The sequence below is a fragment of the Tetrao urogallus genome (genome assembly GCF_951394365.1).
Source record: "Tetrao urogallus genome assembly, chromosome: 8".
Lineage (NCBI taxonomy): Eukaryota > Metazoa > Chordata > Aves > Galliformes > Phasianidae > Tetrao > Tetrao urogallus.
In genome coordinates this window covers 5,890,717-5,910,434 of record NC_136821.1, presented here as the reverse complement: position 1 = coordinate 5,910,434, position 19,718 = coordinate 5,890,717, and the positions used below count along the sequence as shown (strand labels likewise).

General features: G+C 40.1%; 1 protein-coding gene across 1 annotated transcript in view; it reads left to right on the top strand.

Moving 5' to 3' along the window:
- Positions 1 to 7,546: 7,546 nt before the first annotated feature.
- The window catches only part of THSD7B (thrombospondin type 1 domain containing 7B), a gene marked incomplete at its 3' end in the record, with an annotated part of 241,747 nt that continues 229,575 nt past the window's right edge, over positions 7,547 to 19,718 (top strand). The window contains exon 1 of the mRNA XM_079539376.1: positions 7,547 to 7,815. Within this exon, the coding sequence (XP_079395502.1) occupies positions 7,677 to 7,815 (139 nt within the window). The 5' untranslated portion in view covers positions 7,547 to 7,676. The remainder of the gene's footprint in view (positions 7,816 to 19,718) is intronic.

The window sequence follows — 19,718 nt, the reverse complement described above, 5'->3', positions numbered from 1 at the left end:
TTGCATGGTTCTGAAAAGCTACTTATAAGCAACCACAACTTTTTATTACAAGCCACAGATTACATTGTGTTACTCGTAGTGTGTAGGAGGAAGTCAGCAGAGCAGTTATAAAAGTTGGTTGGTTATAGAGTGCAGTGTGTGTGCATGCTGGCATCACTATGTATGTTTTCTTTTTTCTTAATAACCCCTTTATGTAACATGATGTTTGTGGGCCAGTTGTCACTAATGACTGGGAGATCTGTTGCGAAGTGCAGAGCGAAGGAAAATGAAGTAATCAATAGCCAGGCATCACACAGCATCTTTGAGCTCATTGCAGCTGCAGCTGTAACCATTTGAAGTGTGTATTCTTACACAAGACCCGACAACACAGTTTGTTTTACTTTTCCAGAAATAAGGAAGCCTGGGTTGTAGGAGATCTTGTTACAGCACTTCGGTGGAAATGCTTGGTAGGAAATGGAGAACCACTCCTTCTGCATTGATCAGCAGTGGCTGTTTGGCCCAAACTCTGAGTTTGGGACCGTTGGCAGGGTGTGTGCTGTGCTTTGCTTTCTCATTCTCACAGCTTCATACTTCGGTGCATTGAAATAAACAGCTGATGGTAGAAGATGTGTTGGGATAAATGTTTGTTTCTGCCTTTAAGTAAGGTTTTGAAATGGGATTTATCTTGTGGCTGTGTGTGTGTCTGTACACATAAGGTTATTTGCATGTAAACTACAGCAAGGTGGTTCCAACAGCCAAATGGTGATGTACTGGTTATACAGAAATATGATGTTGTAGAAAATACATTGTTCTTAATTGAAAGAACAACAGCAGAAGGACAGTGTCATGTGTTCAGGGGGCACTGAGCTTGCCCTCTGCCTTTGTACCCAACAATCTGCTGTTTTTTGCTGGCAATCACCAATACATGGGATTCAGTTTTGAACTCTACATACTCTCTCCAGAACTGAGAACCAAAGTAAAATAGCGACATTTTCCTGCCTATGTTTAGTTAATTGGTTTTGTCAGGTGTGCATGTTCTCTGCCTGCTGCCTGAAATCCCAGTACACAAATGCCCATCCTGCAGCCAGGAGGGAGGTGTTGTCCCCATCCTGCTCCATGTTGCTTGCTCACACTGTTCTGACCTTGTGTTGAAGGCTGATAAACCCTGCGTAGTGGCCACATTCCAATAAGGAGAGAAAAAAAACCCCTGACCTCCAACCTGCGATACCCTATTAATGTCAAATAATATAAAGTAATATCAGAGTGTAAAAGGAAATCGCCGCAGTAAAGCAATTTAATTTCTGTGAACTGAAAGCACTTGAATGGAAGTGCTGTGGAAATTTGCTGTTGTTCCTGCAGCAGAGGTTATGAGGTGCTTTTTTTTCCCCTTTTTTTTTTTTTTTTTTTTTTTTTTGAACTGCTGCATTGTAATTGGTGACTTTGAAGCTTTCTGTTGTTTCCAGTGGGAACGATCATGCTGCTAAAGTAGAGAGCTTGCTCTGCTGAGTCTGATTTTCAGGCTTGCCTGTTAAAGGAAAATAATTTCAAATACTAGTTTTCAAAAGGTATTATATTGCTGAATGTGCATTATATGCAATGTTTAGCCGATGAAATGAGAATAATCCTCTTTGAACAACAACTTGCATTTACTGAACTGGTGTTGGAAGCAGTGCCAGCTGCCTTTGCCTTTGTCTGCCTAATTGCAATTTAACAGTAATCCACGATCTGTGCAACTGTGACTGCAGTTCTTTGATAGATCTGAGTTTGAATGGACCTCTGGTTCATCTGCTGCCAATGATGAAAGCCACTGCACAACAGCATATTGACAATGGACTCAAACTTTTCTCTAACCAGTGGAAAATAAGCAAAAAGGAACTTGTATTCCTCTAAAGCTGTCAGGTTTTGCTGTTCCTGTGTTGTGCTGTGCTGGCTGCAGGCTTGCAGTGAGCAGCCATCCACGTGTAGGTGCTAAAAGCTTCTGTAGGTTTGGGGCTGGTGCCATATGTTCGTTGGAGAAGTGTCCACTGAGGGCTGTCGGATGCAAAGATCTCCTCGGGCTGACTCAGGAGGTGTGGAAGCAGCAAATTGCTGGTGACGGGGCACGTATAGCAAGAAGTGTTATTTGTGCATGCTCTGTTCCTTTGCACCCTGGGTGTTTGGCATCAGCTGCTTGTCAGGGGTGGGATCTGTGCCTTTGCAGAAGTTTGCTTTGACTTGCTTCAGCCGTTCTTGTTATTTAGTTAAATATGTGACAGTGCACAAGCAGAGTGAAAAGGTTGCTGAAAAGTTGTTGGGCGCTTTCTGTGTTCTGCTTCTCAGAAAGAAATCAATGCCTGAGTTCACAAGAGAAACCTATTGACAGTCCTGAGCATTTTGATCTTAATTGCTCTGTGCTTGTTCCTGCTGTGAGGAGTATGATAATATTTTGAAGAACATTTGTGAAGGTAAATGAGTGCACTTTGAGCGCTAAGACAGGATGAGTAGAACACCAAAAGGTCTGTGGTAGTTAAATACCATTGAGTGGCTAAATACCATTGGCTCACATTTGGACATGTGTTGGGTTGAGTGGTGACTGGTTTCTGGGGAAGGAAATGTCAGGGTACTGCTGGACATGTCTGGGCACCTGGTGGAGCTTCACATCCTCAGCTCTGAGGACACTGCATGCCGTGCACATTAGATGCATGGATGGTGGATGCCCAATCCCTGGGTGCATTCAGTGTCAGGCAGGACCAGGCTCTGAGCAACGTTGTCTAGCTGTAGGTGGCCCTGCTCAGTGCACAGGAGGTGGATAAGATGACCTTTAAAGGTCCCTTCCAACTTAAATGATTGTATGCTTGTGGAAAAGTGAGGCCAGTTTTGTTTCAGCTGTGTGGAACTGGTCTTCTGAGCTGAGTTCCCCAGCAAAGTGAGATCATATATATGTTTTGGTACTGGAAGTTGAGTACGTTTCCGTAGAGTACGCTGGGAGCACTTAGCCTGAACGAGATGCAACACAAGTGCCATTTCACAGCACAGTTCTGCTCTATCAGTGTTTTAATTAAAGTCATTCTACTGATGGAAAGTCTATTCTCTGGTGTTTTCTTTAATGTAGTCATAATGCATCAGTTTGAGCTCCCTTGCTGGAACATTTTTCATTATAATCCACTTGGCTAAGTTTATAATTAAACTTCCAAATTCAAACCTGCTTTTATTGCGTTTTTGGGACAGATGAAATCTAAAGCAGGAAAACTTAGGGTTCCTAGGTTTTTCCACCCACAGCTCAATGCAAGTTAAGAAGCAATTCATTGGCAGGATGGTAATTTCATATCCTTGCTTTCAGACCCCAGGATCTTCTCTAGTTTTGAGACAAGAAACAGGTATGACTGAATAGAAGAAAAAAGATGAAATAATTAAGATTTGTGCAGTTTTGACTTTGGAGGCCACCAAAATACCTGGGCTGGTGAATACAGCTGATTAAAATCGTGCCTACCTACAAAGATTTTCGTAATTAGATGTTAAGAAATGTTGTTCTAGGGACCTGCTGGACCACGAGACTGTCTGGGGCAGGAGAAGCTTCTCCTCATTTGAGTTGGAAGGGACCTTTAAAGGCTGTCTGATCCAAACTTTCTGCTATGAACAGAGTCAGCTCTACCTCTGTCAGGTGCTCAGAGCCCCATCCAGCCTGACCTTGAGTGTCTTCATGGACGAGGCATCCACCATTTCTCTGGGCAATGTGTGCTAGTGCTTTATTAAATAAGACTGCTGCTCTGCCTTTGCTGCTGCAGACCCGTCTTTCTGCTCGTCTGGGAGAGAACAGAGTTAGCTCTTTGGATAACAGTTTTCCCACAAAGCAGGGCAGATTTCACTGCTATCTGAGGATATAGGGTAGAGTGGAAACGTCCATGTTACCTAGGGTGTGTACCTAAGGAGTGGGTTTGTGATGTGCATGCTAAGAAAATGGTTATGTAATTACTGATTACGTTGACGTTAAGAAAATTTATGCATGATTAATGATGCTTATCTTTGTGGTAGACAACTACTAAATGATTTATAGCCAGCTAGAAGGGCTGCAGTTTATTCTGTTGTTGCTGCTGCTTAGTGTTTGGGATGATTCTAATTGCATCATATATTTTAAATGGAGAGTGCCATCCAGGTGTCTGTGTAAGCATTTCCATCTCAGATATAAGTAGGTCAGATTTACCTGTGGTGGGGGAAGGTCATGGTTCCCAGTGAACATGGGGAATTTAATTGGTGTATGACGAGGCTGAAATCGCTTCTCTGGTTTGGATCAGTTCAGGTTGATCATTTTCTAAGTTCAGTTACAAATACTGTACAAGTCCACATTAGTGCAGTGCCAGACTGCGATTTCCTGAACCAGTGAAATGCTGCAGGGTGTGTGGAGAGACATCTGTCCTGGGGAAGCTGCAGGAACACAGCTGCTCCCTGCTCCACAGCACAGTGTGTGCGGATGGGGAGTAAGAATAAGGCCAGCAATCTGACTTGGAGTCATCTGCCTCCGAGCACTCCTCCAGAGCTGGCGGCTGTCTGACAGTGGCTGGGAGGCAGGAGCAGCTGCAGAGCTCCTTCCATCTCCAGATAAGCAGGGATAAAGCCAGGATACTTCCCTGATGTATGACAGGCTGCCCAGAGAAGTGTGGAGTCTCTTTCTCTGGAGGTATCTAAGACCTGTCTGGATGCCTACATACTGTAGGAGCCTGCTTTACCATTAGGGCTGACCTAGATGATCTCTGGTGGTCCCTTCTAGCTATTACAACGGATGGACCTTATCTGATTTTTTTTTTTTCTGAGCGTAATTCCATATGAACCAAACAAAACTAAAGGGATGCTTGTGTTTAACCCTTCAAACACACAAAGACAGTGGGTCATTATTTAGTTTTATGAATCTATTAGCGCAGACAATCTCTGAGTCGGAGTGCTAGGATGTTGAATACACCTAGGTGATCAGTTTTGGAGAAGCGCTACGTGTTTCACTGTGAAGCACATCTCAAACTTATTTAAGCAGCTGCATGAATTTAATCTCGAGAAGGCTCAGTAGAGTCAGTCCTAAAAATGTAAGTTTCAGGTTTTTCCCCTTTCCAGTTTTTTCCCCTCTATCTTTGTCAGTTTAAGCTGGCCATGCTGACACATGTGGGAGCAGAGATATACTGTGACTAAATTTGATGCGAAGTCTTGGTGGCCTTCATAATGTAACTTATTCATGTCTCTGTAGATAGCATATGTTGCCTGTGCAATATTTTTTTATCATATCAGGACAGAGCAGCCACTGTTCCAAATTGTGTTATGTGAACCTAGCTATGCAGAAAATCTTCATTGTGCTTACTGTGGTGTGAATCAGTGGGCTTTGCTCAGCCCTGCTGGGGTAGGAGAGATTAGAATCAGTCTCGTGGTGTCTAATTTATTTCTGGTTTTTCAGACTTAATGTCATCTCTGTTCTTGCTCCATGGGGAGCAGCAGCCAGTTATCTTTGTAGGCTTGCTCGAAGAATGAACATATGTGAAACCCCTTGTTTCGGGCAGGAGTCTGCTGCTCTCAGGGATTTACTGGGGCTTGCTGTCCCTTTGAATGCTGAGAAGATGACAGTATGTTTAGGAAGCAGCTGATTAGCACTCCTTGTGCTTCGTTAAAAACCTCAGCATCATTGTCAGCTGATGGGGGAAGTTTCCTTGCACTTGTCCATTTGTGGCCCTGACCTGTTCAGGACACGTTGTTTTTACTGCATTCTTCAGCAGCTGGAGTGCTGCCCAGCAAATTCAGATGAGCACGGTCTGCACAGGGCTGGGTGCTGGCTCTGGTCCAGTACTTAAATCTGAGCGTCTGAATAATTTCTTTGCTTTTATTGCATTTTTGGGTGTGAACTGTGTTGGAGCCAGTATTGCTTACTCCTTCTCTTTCTCTTGACAGGAGGTTGGTGACTGTGTTCTGACTCCGCCGTACATGGTGATGCAATGCTGACAGCACTGGGGGAGCTGCTCCTCCTCAGCTCTTCTGTGTGAGGTGAGCACCCATCTGGATGGGCAAAAAAATTAACTGTAGGATATGCAAGGGCCCCTCTCTCTTCTACAGCTTCTCTGCTGTATTGGCACTGGGGTAATGTTGTTCCATTGAGGTATGAGCCTTCTGCATCTCATTCTCAAGGTTTCCGGGCCTCACTTGGGTTTTGTATGAAGCTAATTGTGATCTGTGTTGGGACTCAATGGGTTGCATTCTGAATCCAACGTGAAATGCTGAATTAATATAGCAGACATTAGAAAAGCAATAAGCCTGAGTTGTTGTATTTGGTCAGCTTGATGGCCTTATTGTTTGCTGTTTGTCTGAAATGTAAGAATGAACTAACCTAGATAACAGAACATTGTATCCACTCCTGTAGTTAGTCAATATCTGATTATATATAATTGCATGAATTTATCGTGATAGAAACTGTTTCAAAGTAATTTAAATGCAGCTTGAAATGACAGTCTATTCAGAATGTACTATTTTTGGGTTTATCTTCAGTTTCTTATCAAGAACAATGCTGTGTATTATGCATTATGACAATGTTGCTTTTCAAAAGGTTAAAAACGTAATGGAATTTTCTGGACTAAACTTCTAATAATGATAATTTTAATGAAAATCACCAAGATTATGGTAGTGGAGACCAATCTTGAAGACAGGTGTTATCTCTCTGCTTCTTTCAATATAGATGTGGCATTTCTACCTGTAAAGGCAGGATAAATCAATTACAAGTAAAAATATATTAAGAATTTAAACATGATATAAATACAAAAAAGTGTTACATAAGAAAAAATTGATGTAAATTTACTCCAGAAACCTGATCTTGTTTAATGTGGCACGTACCATGTGCCAGGCTTTTTTTGGGGTGTCAGGACTATTCCTGTTTGAAAGTGGATTAATCCAAAGTACCTCCCAAGTCATACAAAACAAAATATCTGCCTAAATCAGTGCCTAGCTGATCGTCCTGTGGCTTGAGAGAAATGTTGAACATTGAATCAGAAGTTGTGGGATTTGTGTGCCTTTCTTATTCTCCCGTGTTTTAGAGCTTGTCCAATATTTGTAAGCAATTTGGATGGTCCCTGAGGCAGGCATTTAGAAGTTGGGCTCCTGCTTTGTGTGAGATCCAGAGTCTCTGCCAGAAACATTATTCCTTGCTTCTGATGTTATACAGTGATTATTTTAATTAATTATATCGTGTGAAATTGCTAAATCTCCAGGATTTGGTACATTCCAGTCGCAATGTGGCTTTTCTGTTCACCTGAAATGGTGAAGAGCTTCATCAGGGAAGCCTCCAGAGTATTTGGATGTTGCTCTGGAGCTCAGAGATCAGGGTCACAAATGCAAGGCCCAAATTGTGGAGAAAAGCCTCAGTAATGTCAATTTTTCTCTTCCAGGCTGCTCTATCAGGTAGTGATAAGCAGTGTCTCTCTTCCTTGCCTTTCCTACTGTGTTTTGCATGTTACTTTTGTGTCTCTTGTGTTAATACATGCTGTGAAGCTAAAGCAATTTCAGATTTGGTGTATCAGATGTCAGTGACCTTAAAACATAGGACATGGAGTCTGTAGTGTCAGACTGTTATTGGGTTCCTTGCCATTTATTTGCAGCAGCACATTTCTGAAATTCTTAAGAACATTTAGAAACTTTTTTTTTTTTTTCTATTTGTTATTTTAGGACTGAAGAAGACAAGAGACTCAATTATCTGAATTATGCTTCTGCAACAGAACTGGGTTTCTTCTCGTTGGACATGGCAGAGCCTGGGGAAGTCTTTCATTTTTTTTGTTTTCTTGATGTTGCAAGCAGCTGATCTGGAAGCCAGGAGAGGTCACCAGTTTGTCTGGAAAACAGGTAGGAATGAGATGTGTTGGTTTATCTACTAGATATTTCCTGAGTTTGAGAATGGAGCGCTGCTTCTTCCATGTTGTTTTAGGTTAGTAGGAAATGGCACGTGAGACCTTTGGATAGCTTTGTGTACGCACTGATATTTATGATTTAGTGATAGGGGAAAGGCAAATATGAGGTGGTAAGATGCAAATGCGTAAAAACTAAGCATGGCACCTGGTTTTGTAGCATGACAAAGCAACAAAGAATGTTCAATGATATGTAAACACTGGCAAGGTCAGTACATATTTAGTCAAAGAAAATACCCATCAGAAACACAACTGAGCCAGGGGCTTCAATGCCCACAGTACTTTTGAGATTTGGCCTTTTATGAGTGGTTAAACTTGATGGGAAAAGTAATTTTCCCTTTTGTTTTTGAGAGATTTTTAGTGCTTATTTTTTAAATTGAAGCTCTATATAAACGAAGAGGTTGAATTAGCTGCATAATGAAGTGATTATTCTGGGATAGTTCCTGTGCTTCTGGTTGGATCGAAGCAAGCTTTCCTGGCCACTGATTAAATACTGCTTGAGTACAATGTGATTCTACATTTTTGAATAATTTTTTCCATTGTCTTGCTTGTAAAATGAAGAGGAAATAAGCAACAATATAAACCATCTTCCTCTAATTTTGTACTATATACATGATTCCTGAACAAAATTTGAAAGCCGAAGTTGTTTTCATGAGACAAGTCTTCAGTGCAGTTTAACTTCTGAAGTGTGTTGTACCGTCAGCGTTTAGAGGTGAGCCCTGTGAGTCATAAAAATTTAATTTGGGCTGATGATTACAGCTGACAGTAAAGCGTTATTGGTGCTTCAAAGACTCAGGCAGCAGTAGTTAGAAGCGCCAACAGGCGATGGCACAAATTTGCATGGACAGTGTGTTCTGAAAGCCTGTGATGAGAGTTCATCCAGTGCTGAGCTTGTGATAAACGTTCCAGGATAGAAGAAAGCTGTGTCGGTTATCATGGTCTCACAGGGAAGCAGAAATATTGGAGATCTTCAGAGTAAATTTATAAGGCTTAAATCCTATCGGTACTTGGCTGTACTGTCATTGTGAATGGTTAGAGGTAGAAAACTTCTTTGTGTGTAATGTCTTCAGAATGAAAATACACGTTTATATTATGTAAGTCTAGTATGGTGTTTTTGTACTTTTTCCCCCCTAGACAGAGTTAATCATAAAGATCTATTGTTCTTTCAAAAGTTTGCAAGGAAGTGTTTTGGGAAAGTCAGAGAGTAACTTTAATGGATCAGATCCAGAGTCAGAGAGGTTAACAAAGCCTGTTACAGCAGGATATCGCTAATAAAAGAACCCTGGGATTTAGACAATCAAGTTCTTGGCCTAATGAGATTTGTGGTGCATATAATAGAAAAAAATAATGCTCTAGTTTGAGGGCTTATGTCCCCGATATTTAAAAAATGGAGTAAAATAAAAGCACAGCGCACCTATAACTGGGTAATTTTAATGTCAAAGCTGAGCAGATTCTTTCTGATAGCAAGCAAACCTGTAGCTGCTGTCTCTTCTTAATGAAAGGTTCTAATGAGCAATCCCTAAGGGGGAAAGAGATAAACTGTTTTAAAATCTTGAGTTGTCTTTTGCAAGCATGGCAAGTTATTCTACAAGTTGTAGAGATCATGTTAGTGAAAGCTTTCACCCCAGGAATATGAATTTCTGTGTACTATATTAATGAAGAAAAGGAAGGGAAAAGGTGTTGTGTTAGTACTGAAGTTTATAAACCAATCCTTTTTTTTTTTTTTTTTTTTTTTTTTTTTTTTTTTTTTAAACCTAAATCCTTGGCTGTCTCTAATGAAGACTCATGCATTTTCATGCTGGGATTGATGGGCTTGGTATAAGCAAAAGCAATTGTATTGAAGTCATTGCATGTACAAAAAACAAAATCAAAAGCTCAGGGTCAGTATATTTTCAAGTTTCAGAACTTGGTAGTGTGCATTTTCTTTCTTTGCGACTTGTCTTGAAACCATTTATTTTCAGCTCTTGGTTTCTAGAGATGATATAATAATATATCTAAATATCTCTACGCTGTGTTTTTTCTTTCAAGACATTTCTTGTCAGATACTGATTTTTGTGACCGTCAGCCTAAGCATGAAAACGATGATTATACCAATTAAATTACTCAACTACCTTAAATAGTGAATAATTTTCTGACGCTTGTTAACTAACAAAGCAGTTTTAGTGATACAATCTTGAGAAAATTTAATTGGATTTAAATCCTTGTAAATTAATATTGTTTAATGGGATACCAAATTAGCAATTAGCATATTTCAGGATGTTAGTTTTGTTCAGCTCTTGGGCCTGAAAAGTCTGGAACTGATGTCACATAAATGGGTTTGTCCTAATGGAGACCATTGGAGCTTTTAAAACTCTGGATGGAATATGGACATACGTGTGAATTTCAAAATGCTGTTGCTGGGGATGTCTGCAGCACGTGTGTTGGCAGCTTGCAGACTCACTTTTGCTACCAATGTCTTGGTTGTCTCAGTTCCTCCATAAACTTACACGTCAGTTACAGTGTATGTGTTGCTTCTACTGAAATAGCAATAGAAATACTTTTATAGGATGGTAGAGTTTAGATTTTTAGGGAAAAAGTTCTCTAAGGTAAAAATGGAAATAATACTGTGTGGTATGGAAGGAGGAAAAGGACTGTTAGAAACCAGAAATGTCCCAGTGTCTTCCCCATGAATAATTATCTCTGTAGAATGAATCCCAATGGGGATTTAGCCCAGCAGGGACATGCTCCCTTTTATGAATGGGAGAGCACCGAAAGTGAGACATCAGACTGGGAAATGAGTTTGTACAGATCATAGCAGTGAGATTTCACCTGAGGAAGAAACCATTAATCTTTTGGTGTCTGCGGGCTTCTGGGAGGTAGGTGTGGGGAGCTGCACGCTGTATTGCCCCAGGTGAGCACAAAAGACTTTGTTCAGTTGAGAGTTATTGCCTGTATCTGAAAGTGCTTCTAAAAATAGGGCTAGCAAATGGGTTTTGATCATTAGACTTTCTTCTGAAGCAATCCTTAATGGGAAAGATATGAAATGAACTTTTCAGAGAACCATCTTCTAATGTGGAGGAACCTTTGAACTCGGTGGAGGTGGGTGAGCCACTTAGGACTGAGATGAAAAGGATCTTTTGTTCTCCGTTAGCAGATAATGCTGCCATAAAATACCCTTTCTCAAGATTTTAATTTCAAGAATGCCACGTGCTGGTTTGGAAGTGCCTTTGACCTTGCATGTTAAAAGACAAACTTTTACCTACATGCACAAAATGTTAAAGAAAGTCCACATCTTCAAAGAGATTAAAAGATAGCACTGCAATAAATGGCATTTTTTTTTTCCAATGGAAGAATTGGAAATTTAGCCCGTTTAACGAAATCATGAAAGATTCTGAAGTTCTTGCTGTCTGCAGTTCTTGGCTATCAGCAGCAATCCTCTTTGGTTATAGATTACAATTGTATCATCTCAACAGCAGGTTCAATTCTAAAACTAGTCAGCTTGTTGCCATAAATTGGGTAATTGAAAAATTGCCCTGAAATTATGTGCTTTATTAATTTTACACTTAACTTTATTCATGATCAGATTACACCTTTGTACTTCAGACAGATTATAATTCAAGTAACCCTTCTTACGGTAGTTGCTTCTAATGTATTTGCAAATTAAAGATACCAAGCCATTCTGGACTCCTGCTATTAGTCATATCCTCTTTGAGCTGGCTTGTCAAACTAATCTTTTCTAAATGTTTTGCTTAGAATTATATCAAATCTCAGGTAAGACTTCGCCCATTGACATACTGCAATTCTAATTAGAAGTGCAAAATGTTCTCAAGTCGATGATAGTTGAAACTTTGTAAATAAAGTTGTTTTGCAAAATTTTGCTTACAGCAAAATGTAGTATTCTGGCTGATCTTTGTCACTGATATTTCAGAGGCTTTAAGGATGGCCTCAAAACTCATGGTGTATTTCCTTAAAAAAGAATGCAGTATTTTCGTATTGCTAAATATTTAGATTTAAGTCCTTGTTATTCTTTTTCTTATTAGTATTTTTTTACTTATCTCTTCCATGTACATCTAAATTTCATTGCATAGTGTTCTGCTATGTCCCCTCACCCTTATTTCAGTGCTGTTCTAACCTGGCATTTCTTCAGCAGCTGAATCATCTAGTCTTGGGGAAATGGAGATGCATCTCATTGCCTTCCTCCGTAAACTTTGCAATGATGGTTTAAATATTTATGTGGATGACACATTTCAGAACTGTTGCAGACCTTGTGTCTTCAGGCAGTAAATACTGGTGTGTTTGCCAGAGAACTGGACAGAGTCCCTGAGAAGAGCTGGATCTCTCCTGCAGATGATCTCCCACACTAGAAGCCCATCTGTAGGGAGTCAACCACCAGCAAAGTGTTCCTGGTGGCACTGCTTAGCAGAAGTGTCTCTCACTTCTGTAATTCTAGAAAAATGCACATTGCAAGCAATATGGGAAGTGTAAAGTGTCAGTCAAATTAAGAAGTTGAGGTAGGGAGGAATTAAACTGAAACATCTGTTAATTTTAACACTTCGTACTGTTGGAGGAAAATCTGCAATGTGATAGCTGCTCCATGAGATGAGCACTGCGCAGTGACCCAGGTGGACGACTGTGCTTGCTGGGTTCAAATATGAGCTTTTACAGCTTGTCTGGTAAGTTTCTGATTGTCAGTCTTGCCCTACATAGGTCACTCAGAAAGTAATGTCTTCTCTTTATTTGCATGGAAGCCACAACGGATACAAAGAGCACAACAACATTGTTTTTTAGCATAGTTATCACCATTAGCTCTGTGTTTTCACCAGCGATGAACGGGAGCCTGCATGCCATGCCTGTAAAAATCTGCACCAATAGAGGTGACCCACTGTTTCACAGCTGCTGTGATGGTATCCTTACTGGGAAAATGTTGTCCATGCTGTCCGTTCTTCATTGACCTGAACAGATGGAAGTGGTAGGATAGTCCAACTAAGACTGGCAGCAGGCTCTGTGGTCTTCAAACTGGTTTGGGGCCTGGTGTTATCTTGTTGTAAGAGGAAGGTTGTCTTCTTTGCTGACCTGACTCCATATGTTCAAGCCCTCAGCTTAGTCAGCATCATGGTGTAGCAGTCAGAGTTCCTGGTCTGGAGTTCAGGAAATCCAGAAGAATCATCCCTTTCTTGTACCAGGACAGTGCATGTCACTTCATCTGCTGAGAGCTGTGTCTAAAATCTTTATTCCATGAGGAATTAATATATCACCACTCTGTGGACTGCTGTTTAGTGTCCAGCTTGTAGTGCTGACACCATGTCTTGTCCTGGTAATGATGTGATCCAGGAAACTGTTGCTTTCAGCCCCACATTGGTTAAGTAGGTTCTGACAAGCTTGTGTACACTGTTCTTTCTGTTCCTGTGTGACCTACCTGATGCAAATGCTGCAGTATTCCAGTGTTGCCACTGTTGTTTTGAATGCATCGAAGCTGATATTCAGCTCTGTACATGGTTCCCTGGTCACAATCCACTGATTTGTGCAGATGAGCTGATGGAGGCACTCTTCATTGTGTGATGCAACAGCTGTGGATGGCCCTTTGGAACATGAGATGTCTTTCATCCTCTGATGCCACTGTGAAATATGTCACTCACCCCTCGCAGTGCTCACATCCTGTTTGGTCTCTGTCAGTGTTCAGCAGGTGGCAAGGAATGTCAGTGGGAGCCAATTTTCCTGAATGGAAGAATTCAGTGATACACCTTTGGTCTACAAACATTTCTGTTCAGACACCATCCTGTCACTACCCCCCTGCTGCCATCTGTCACGTGGCAACGGTGTCACAGAATACTGGTGGGAAGGTTCAGCCTCTACTGCCATGCCTCCATCATCTGCCTCTGTTGTGGACTAACATTATAAAACAGAAGGCATTACTTTTGGAGCAGCCCTCATACTTCAGTAGTTTTTTAATGCGAAAACTGCATGCTTTAACAAATGTCTTTGTCTAACCAAAATCAACTGTGCAGTAGGTGGTGGTTTAAACTAGTTTACACAGGAGATTCACACTAATCTCTTAATGTCCCTCTTCCCTTCCTGAGAATAATAGTTTTTGAGAATAAGGTGCTTTTTTCCTGGTTTTTGTGGTATTGGGAAAAGTATAAGTTAGGTGTCTTATCCCTTTCTTTCCTCAGTAGTTACTATGGGAACAGAGCTGTGGGTCACAGGGGAAAATCTGTGAAAGTGGTTCCTTTTAAATTGTTCATTTAGAAGCAAAAGGATAGCTTATTATTGGAATTGTAGTATTTTTCATTCAACTTTGTCGGATTGTATTGTTGTACATATTTCACTCACAAAAGAAGCACAGTGAGTGGCAAGAAAAACAGATGGAGATGTTTTTGTACTTTTTCCTTAGGGTTAATATTTTTTTAATTGAATGCAGCTGTTGGAAAGATTTCTGTTATTACATATAGGCGGAACATTAAAAATGGATGCTCGCATTTTCAGCCTGTTTCAATGGAGTACTAAGCTTAGTTATTCTGCTGTCAGGGTTCAGAACCCTGTGGTGTCTCATCTTTTTTTATTTTATTTTGAAGATTTAAGTATGTGTAAGTTGCAATAAGTGTTTTACTTATCTGCTTAACTGGGCTAATTCACTATACAGTGGGTGAACATAACTGAAGTTGTATTAGGAAACCCTAAGGTCTCTGCTGCAGATCCCTAAGCAGGTGAGACAGCTGGCTATTTCTAGGGGCACAAGTTTTGAGTAGTCTGCCCATTCATACCTGTATTTCTCTTGATTTTTTTTGCCTGATACATATGGGAATAGTCCTGTAGTCATCAACATTATCTTTTAATTTCTCTTCATAAAAAATGTGGGAAGTCAGGAACGCTAAGTGGGAAAGCTAGCAGTGAGAGATGTTTCACTGCAATCCAGATTGTTGACACAGCATTCACATGGCTTATTCAAATCACCCTCAGCAGGTTGATAGTTAGGTTGAAGTGCTTGCTTAATGGGATATCCAATATATTGATTTCAACTTGCACAGAAAATTCCTGCAGGGGTCATTTGGAGCAGGGTGTGTGAGTCCAGAGACAGAGACTGGTCCTTCCTATGCTGCCTGGTGTCCCCTGCTCTGTAGGCTTGCATGCTTCCTTCTTTTAGAGACCTTTTAGAGTTTGTTAACTGCATTTGTGTCACTTCTGAGAAGAACAGTGATTTAGGGATATGCAGCTAAACGTGGAAAAATATATGAAAACCTCATTATAGCAGTAGTAAATATATTGGTTCTGTGTGCTGGAGGATACGTAGTGGACAGTTGCAGATGTTGGCGTGTGGTGTGTCCTGGCAGGCTAGCCGTGAAAAATTGCTTTTCAAATTAGAACTTAAAAACTTTCCTGCTCTGAACACCAAACCCTGCTCCCCGTGCGATTAGTGGTTTCATTTCTTTCTCAGCAGTTGGGTAATGATTATGGCTCCAGATGCTGCAGGAGTGATAAAGAAATTGATTAATTTCACTTGAAAGGGCATATGTTCAAAGAGGAGTGGGCGAACGCCTCCAACGCTGGGCCTGCATCACTGCTGCTTGCACGGCATGGTAGCCAGCTGCTCCTGAGGAAAGGACCAGCCAAACCACATTATTTATCTAGCCAGTGTATTTGCTGCTTGCTTTTGCCTACTTGCTGATGTACGTTTATTTTCTTGCTGTGTTCCATAGTATCTTGTATTCAGTGCTTTTTGTGTCTCTCTATAAAGCAGTGCTGTAGAAGTTCCAGCATGAGGCTTTGGGAGGGGGCTGGGGTCAGCACAGTGTGAGAAGCAGCCCACATGTGCAGTGTGGTGCTTTTCCCCTGGGCAGAACCAAGTGGTAACAAAACGAGTCAGATTCCCTGGCAGAATCAACAGCAAGTTTAACAGTCTTCCTGTATGTTATTTGCATAACGTCTATATTATATATCACAATATTATTAGTAGTCCACAGCTTATGACTTGCTGAAAAATGCTGACTTCTAAAATATCTAGTGTTCAACATACTTAAATAATTAAAAAAAAAAAAAATCAGCTTGTTTTGTAGATACTTCAATAAGTCTTCATTGGGTCTTTGTTGGCCTACGGAACAGGTCAATACAAGTATAAAGTATAGCTGATGGTGCTGGCCACATGATTAAATACAGGGCTGTGGCAGATCGGATTCTTATTGCTCTATCATTTGAACTTTTTCACTGATTTGTGTTCTTTGGGGTTTATTCCATCACCCCTGAGACCCAAAGGCCTTCAAATATCAATAGTTAAAAATACCCTCCGATGTGTGAAACATGTTTTGCTTTTCCATGGTGTGACATTTGTAACCATAAACTTCACAGGTTTGAAGCTGCAGAGGACAAAAAAACTGTACATCTTTCAGAGCTTTTGACCCATTAGTTAAATTGCTTTGTATCGCCCAGCTGCTTTTAAGCAAAACAAGCACTTGTTTCTAGCTATTGAAAATATTACCAAGGTTTGCAGTGGAGACACTGCATATAGAAGTAATATTTTTGTATCTTTATTGGACTCTAATGTGTGTATTAGCTGCTTGCTTTTTAAGCAGCTGCTTAATAAAGTACAGAATCTGAGTCATGTCACAGATGAGTAAGAGGAGGCTGTAGTGATAAAGCACTGGGAACTTTTCAGAAGTTCCTTTATTAAATCTGCACATAAAGTAGTGCTCGTGTGAAACTTTTAATACCATTCCCTTAATATTTTTGCTCATGTTAGTAAGCAAACAATGAATTCAAACTGAAGTAAAAGTGAGTGACATGAAAACATTTGTAGCTCTGCGTTAAAAAGAATAAGCTTTCAATATTTTCACTTCAGCCAATCCAGTACTAAAAGCTCAGTATATCCTTGGACACTTGGCACTGAAATGAGAGTGATAGGGCATGTGTTAAGTATATTGCTTATGTGCTAGCGCATATGTGTGTGTATGTTTATACATTATTTTTTCTGTCTGTGTGTAAATCTGTTGCCATATAGGCAAGGACACCCTTTAGTAGCACAGACAGAAACTTAGCTGCAGTGTTTTGAAAAGACTGAGGGAGGATGAAATGAGAGACAGGGAAGTTGATGTAAACGATGACAGCAATGTTACTGTGCCCTGAGGGTCTTGCAAAGTACCTTACTTAAAACCAATTTTTGCTTTGTAGATAAGTGAGCATGTCGTGGTTAAGTCAATATACGTGTGCAATTGGTGATAAAGCTTGGTATTACCCACCTTCTGTGGTATTTTTCATACTTGAGCTTTAAAGGTAACGTCGTATATACGTTCATAATGCTGTGAACTGTTTCATGCTTTTTGTTACGAGCTTTCCAGCGTGCTACTTGGTTTAGTAATGGGAGTTCAGGCTGCCTGCAGATTTCTCTCTTCTTGGGGATGGATGGCTAATTGACTGCTGACCTTTGCTGGGTTCCTCTTTGAAAAGCAGAGCGTGTGGGTGAGTGACACCAGGGGATAACAGATCAGAGAGGCTAAAAGCAGGTGAAAAAATGTAATTCTGTAACTTTCATTTAGATATTGAAGACTGTTTTGAGAATATAAGCAAAAGGAAATTCCTTCTTTGCCTTCAGATATTTTAAAATTTTTATGAGTTTTTTTTTTTTTTAAAGTAGTTACTCTTTTTCACTGTAATTTACTTGTCCTTGATTGATTTTTTTTTTTTCTTTTTTTTTCCCCTTTTAAATAGATAAGACAGCTTCCAGAGTCCTCAGAATGATTTAATTATCATAGCACACAGGGCCCCAAATCATATTTAAGGCATTTTGATACAAGTTTATGGAATAAAGTGGTGAGCAGGTGCAGATGATGTGAAGTCGCTGTTACTCAAATCTGCTACATTATTCTGCAGGCAGGAGATTCCTCATAGACCTTAACTGAAAGGTTAGGAGCTAACCTTAGGATATGCTGTTTAGTGTGATATCTTTGGTATAAGTATTCCAGAACTGTGTGTTTGTGTGTCTTAGTGCATCAGGAACTGATGAAAGTGTGAACTTGTAGCATTCTGAATATATTTCCAAATAAAGCTATGCAGCATTCAATAAAGCAATTACATGAAAAGCATTGCAGTCAACTTCAGTTCCAATATTAGTAGTAATAATCAATCATCTTCAATTCCAGGCATAGTCTAATTGCTTTTTGTTGTTGCTTTGGAAGGTTACATTACTCAGTTATCTTGCAACTAGGCAATCTTTCCATGTTTGCATCATGTAGGATTTTATCATTGTTCTTGTAGTCTCACTATATCAGCTTTGTCAATTTTGTGATAGTTTAAAAAATTCTCTAGCCTTTCTCCCACTTCAGCACATGAGCCTTTCCTCTTCGGACTGATCCCTGTGACCAGGGAAAGTTTCTTTCCTCCATTGCTTTGGTCTCAGCCACATGTGCAGTGCACTGCTGATGTCCAGTGAATACCATTGCCCGTGGATGTTAATTAATACGAGTTAGTTAACAGTACCTACTTCACTCCTTTAGACACTTGAGAAATGAGTAAGGACCCATTCAGATAATGAGCCAAAGTCATTTTTACATTAAGTGACTTTAACAAAAACACAAGAGAAAACTAAGCATTACCATCAGGCTTTCTTCCTACTTCACTTCTCAAGGAGAAGGAAGGCCCTGGGTGAGTGGTTGATAAAATGAAAGACTTGATTCAAATTTTTCTTGTAAAAAATGTAAATTTTATAGGGACTTCTTTTTTTCTTTTTCCCCAGGCAAAAGCTTAGATGCTTTGGGTAAGATCCTTGTTTCTAGGTCTTCTGGGACCAATTTTAACCAACCCTTCCCAAATGTGGGTGGTGCCATTTAGGTACTATTAATCACAGCAGGCTTTAAAGTAAAAGCGTATCTCCTTTTCTCAGATACAAACTTGCTTTACTGATAGTTGAATTTTCGTGTCCTGTGTGCTCCCCATTGGTCCATAAATTCCTTCACTGCTTAGCAAAATTAGCATATTTCCCATGAATGGCAATTAAAAGGTCCATAACGTTTATTTTCTCCCATGTAAGCAGAGATGGAAGCGACTGGGAGATTATGACTAAGTGTAAGTTAGGAGTATAACTATAAAATAACATGTTATTGCTTAAGAATAAATTAATGGAGATTAATTTCTGTTTGTCTTTGGTATAACTAAAGCTGTTCATTTGGTGCTGCTGGACTGTTTTAAGTCCTGGCGTGTCTTAGTGGGCCCGTAATGTATTTGGATACGTGCATGTTTGGTCTGGTCTGCTTGCTTAGGGTAGCAATTAACACGTGGAAAGCCAGGGTATCTGAATGAATTTTTACTGTGGTAGTGTTTTGTGCTTTTACTCTTTTATCAACATAAGCATCTTCCATCTGACATCTGTTGTCCTGAAGCCCTGATAGCTGCACTGAGGTGACATGGTGTTACATGGGACTGGTGACTGTTCCTGTCATGAATAGACCAGATTTTTTTTTCTTAAACAATATTGGTAAATGCTGGATGTAAAATTTCACGGCTTTCTTACAAAACCCTTTTAGTTTCTATCTGGAGACCCTATTGATAAATTTTTCCTTAAGCACGCATGCATATTAAATGTGAGAACCTGCAGCTAAAAGAACTTGCTCTAAGGCAATGATTCATAAGGATGAAAAATCAATAAGTGGTTTCATTAAGAGAGGAAGGAAAGTTCAGACAGGCTCTTTGCTTTTCTTTTCTATGGAAAGTAGAGGGAAAACTCATTGATCATTTTATTCAGCTTTATTCTTAGAAGAGTTGTAATGTCGATGCTGGTATTTTGAAGCATGAATGTGGCTGGGTGAAAGGATCTGGTGTCTGTGATCTATCCTACATCCCTGCTGTAGTTTTCCAAATTCTTCTCCTTTGTTTTCCTTT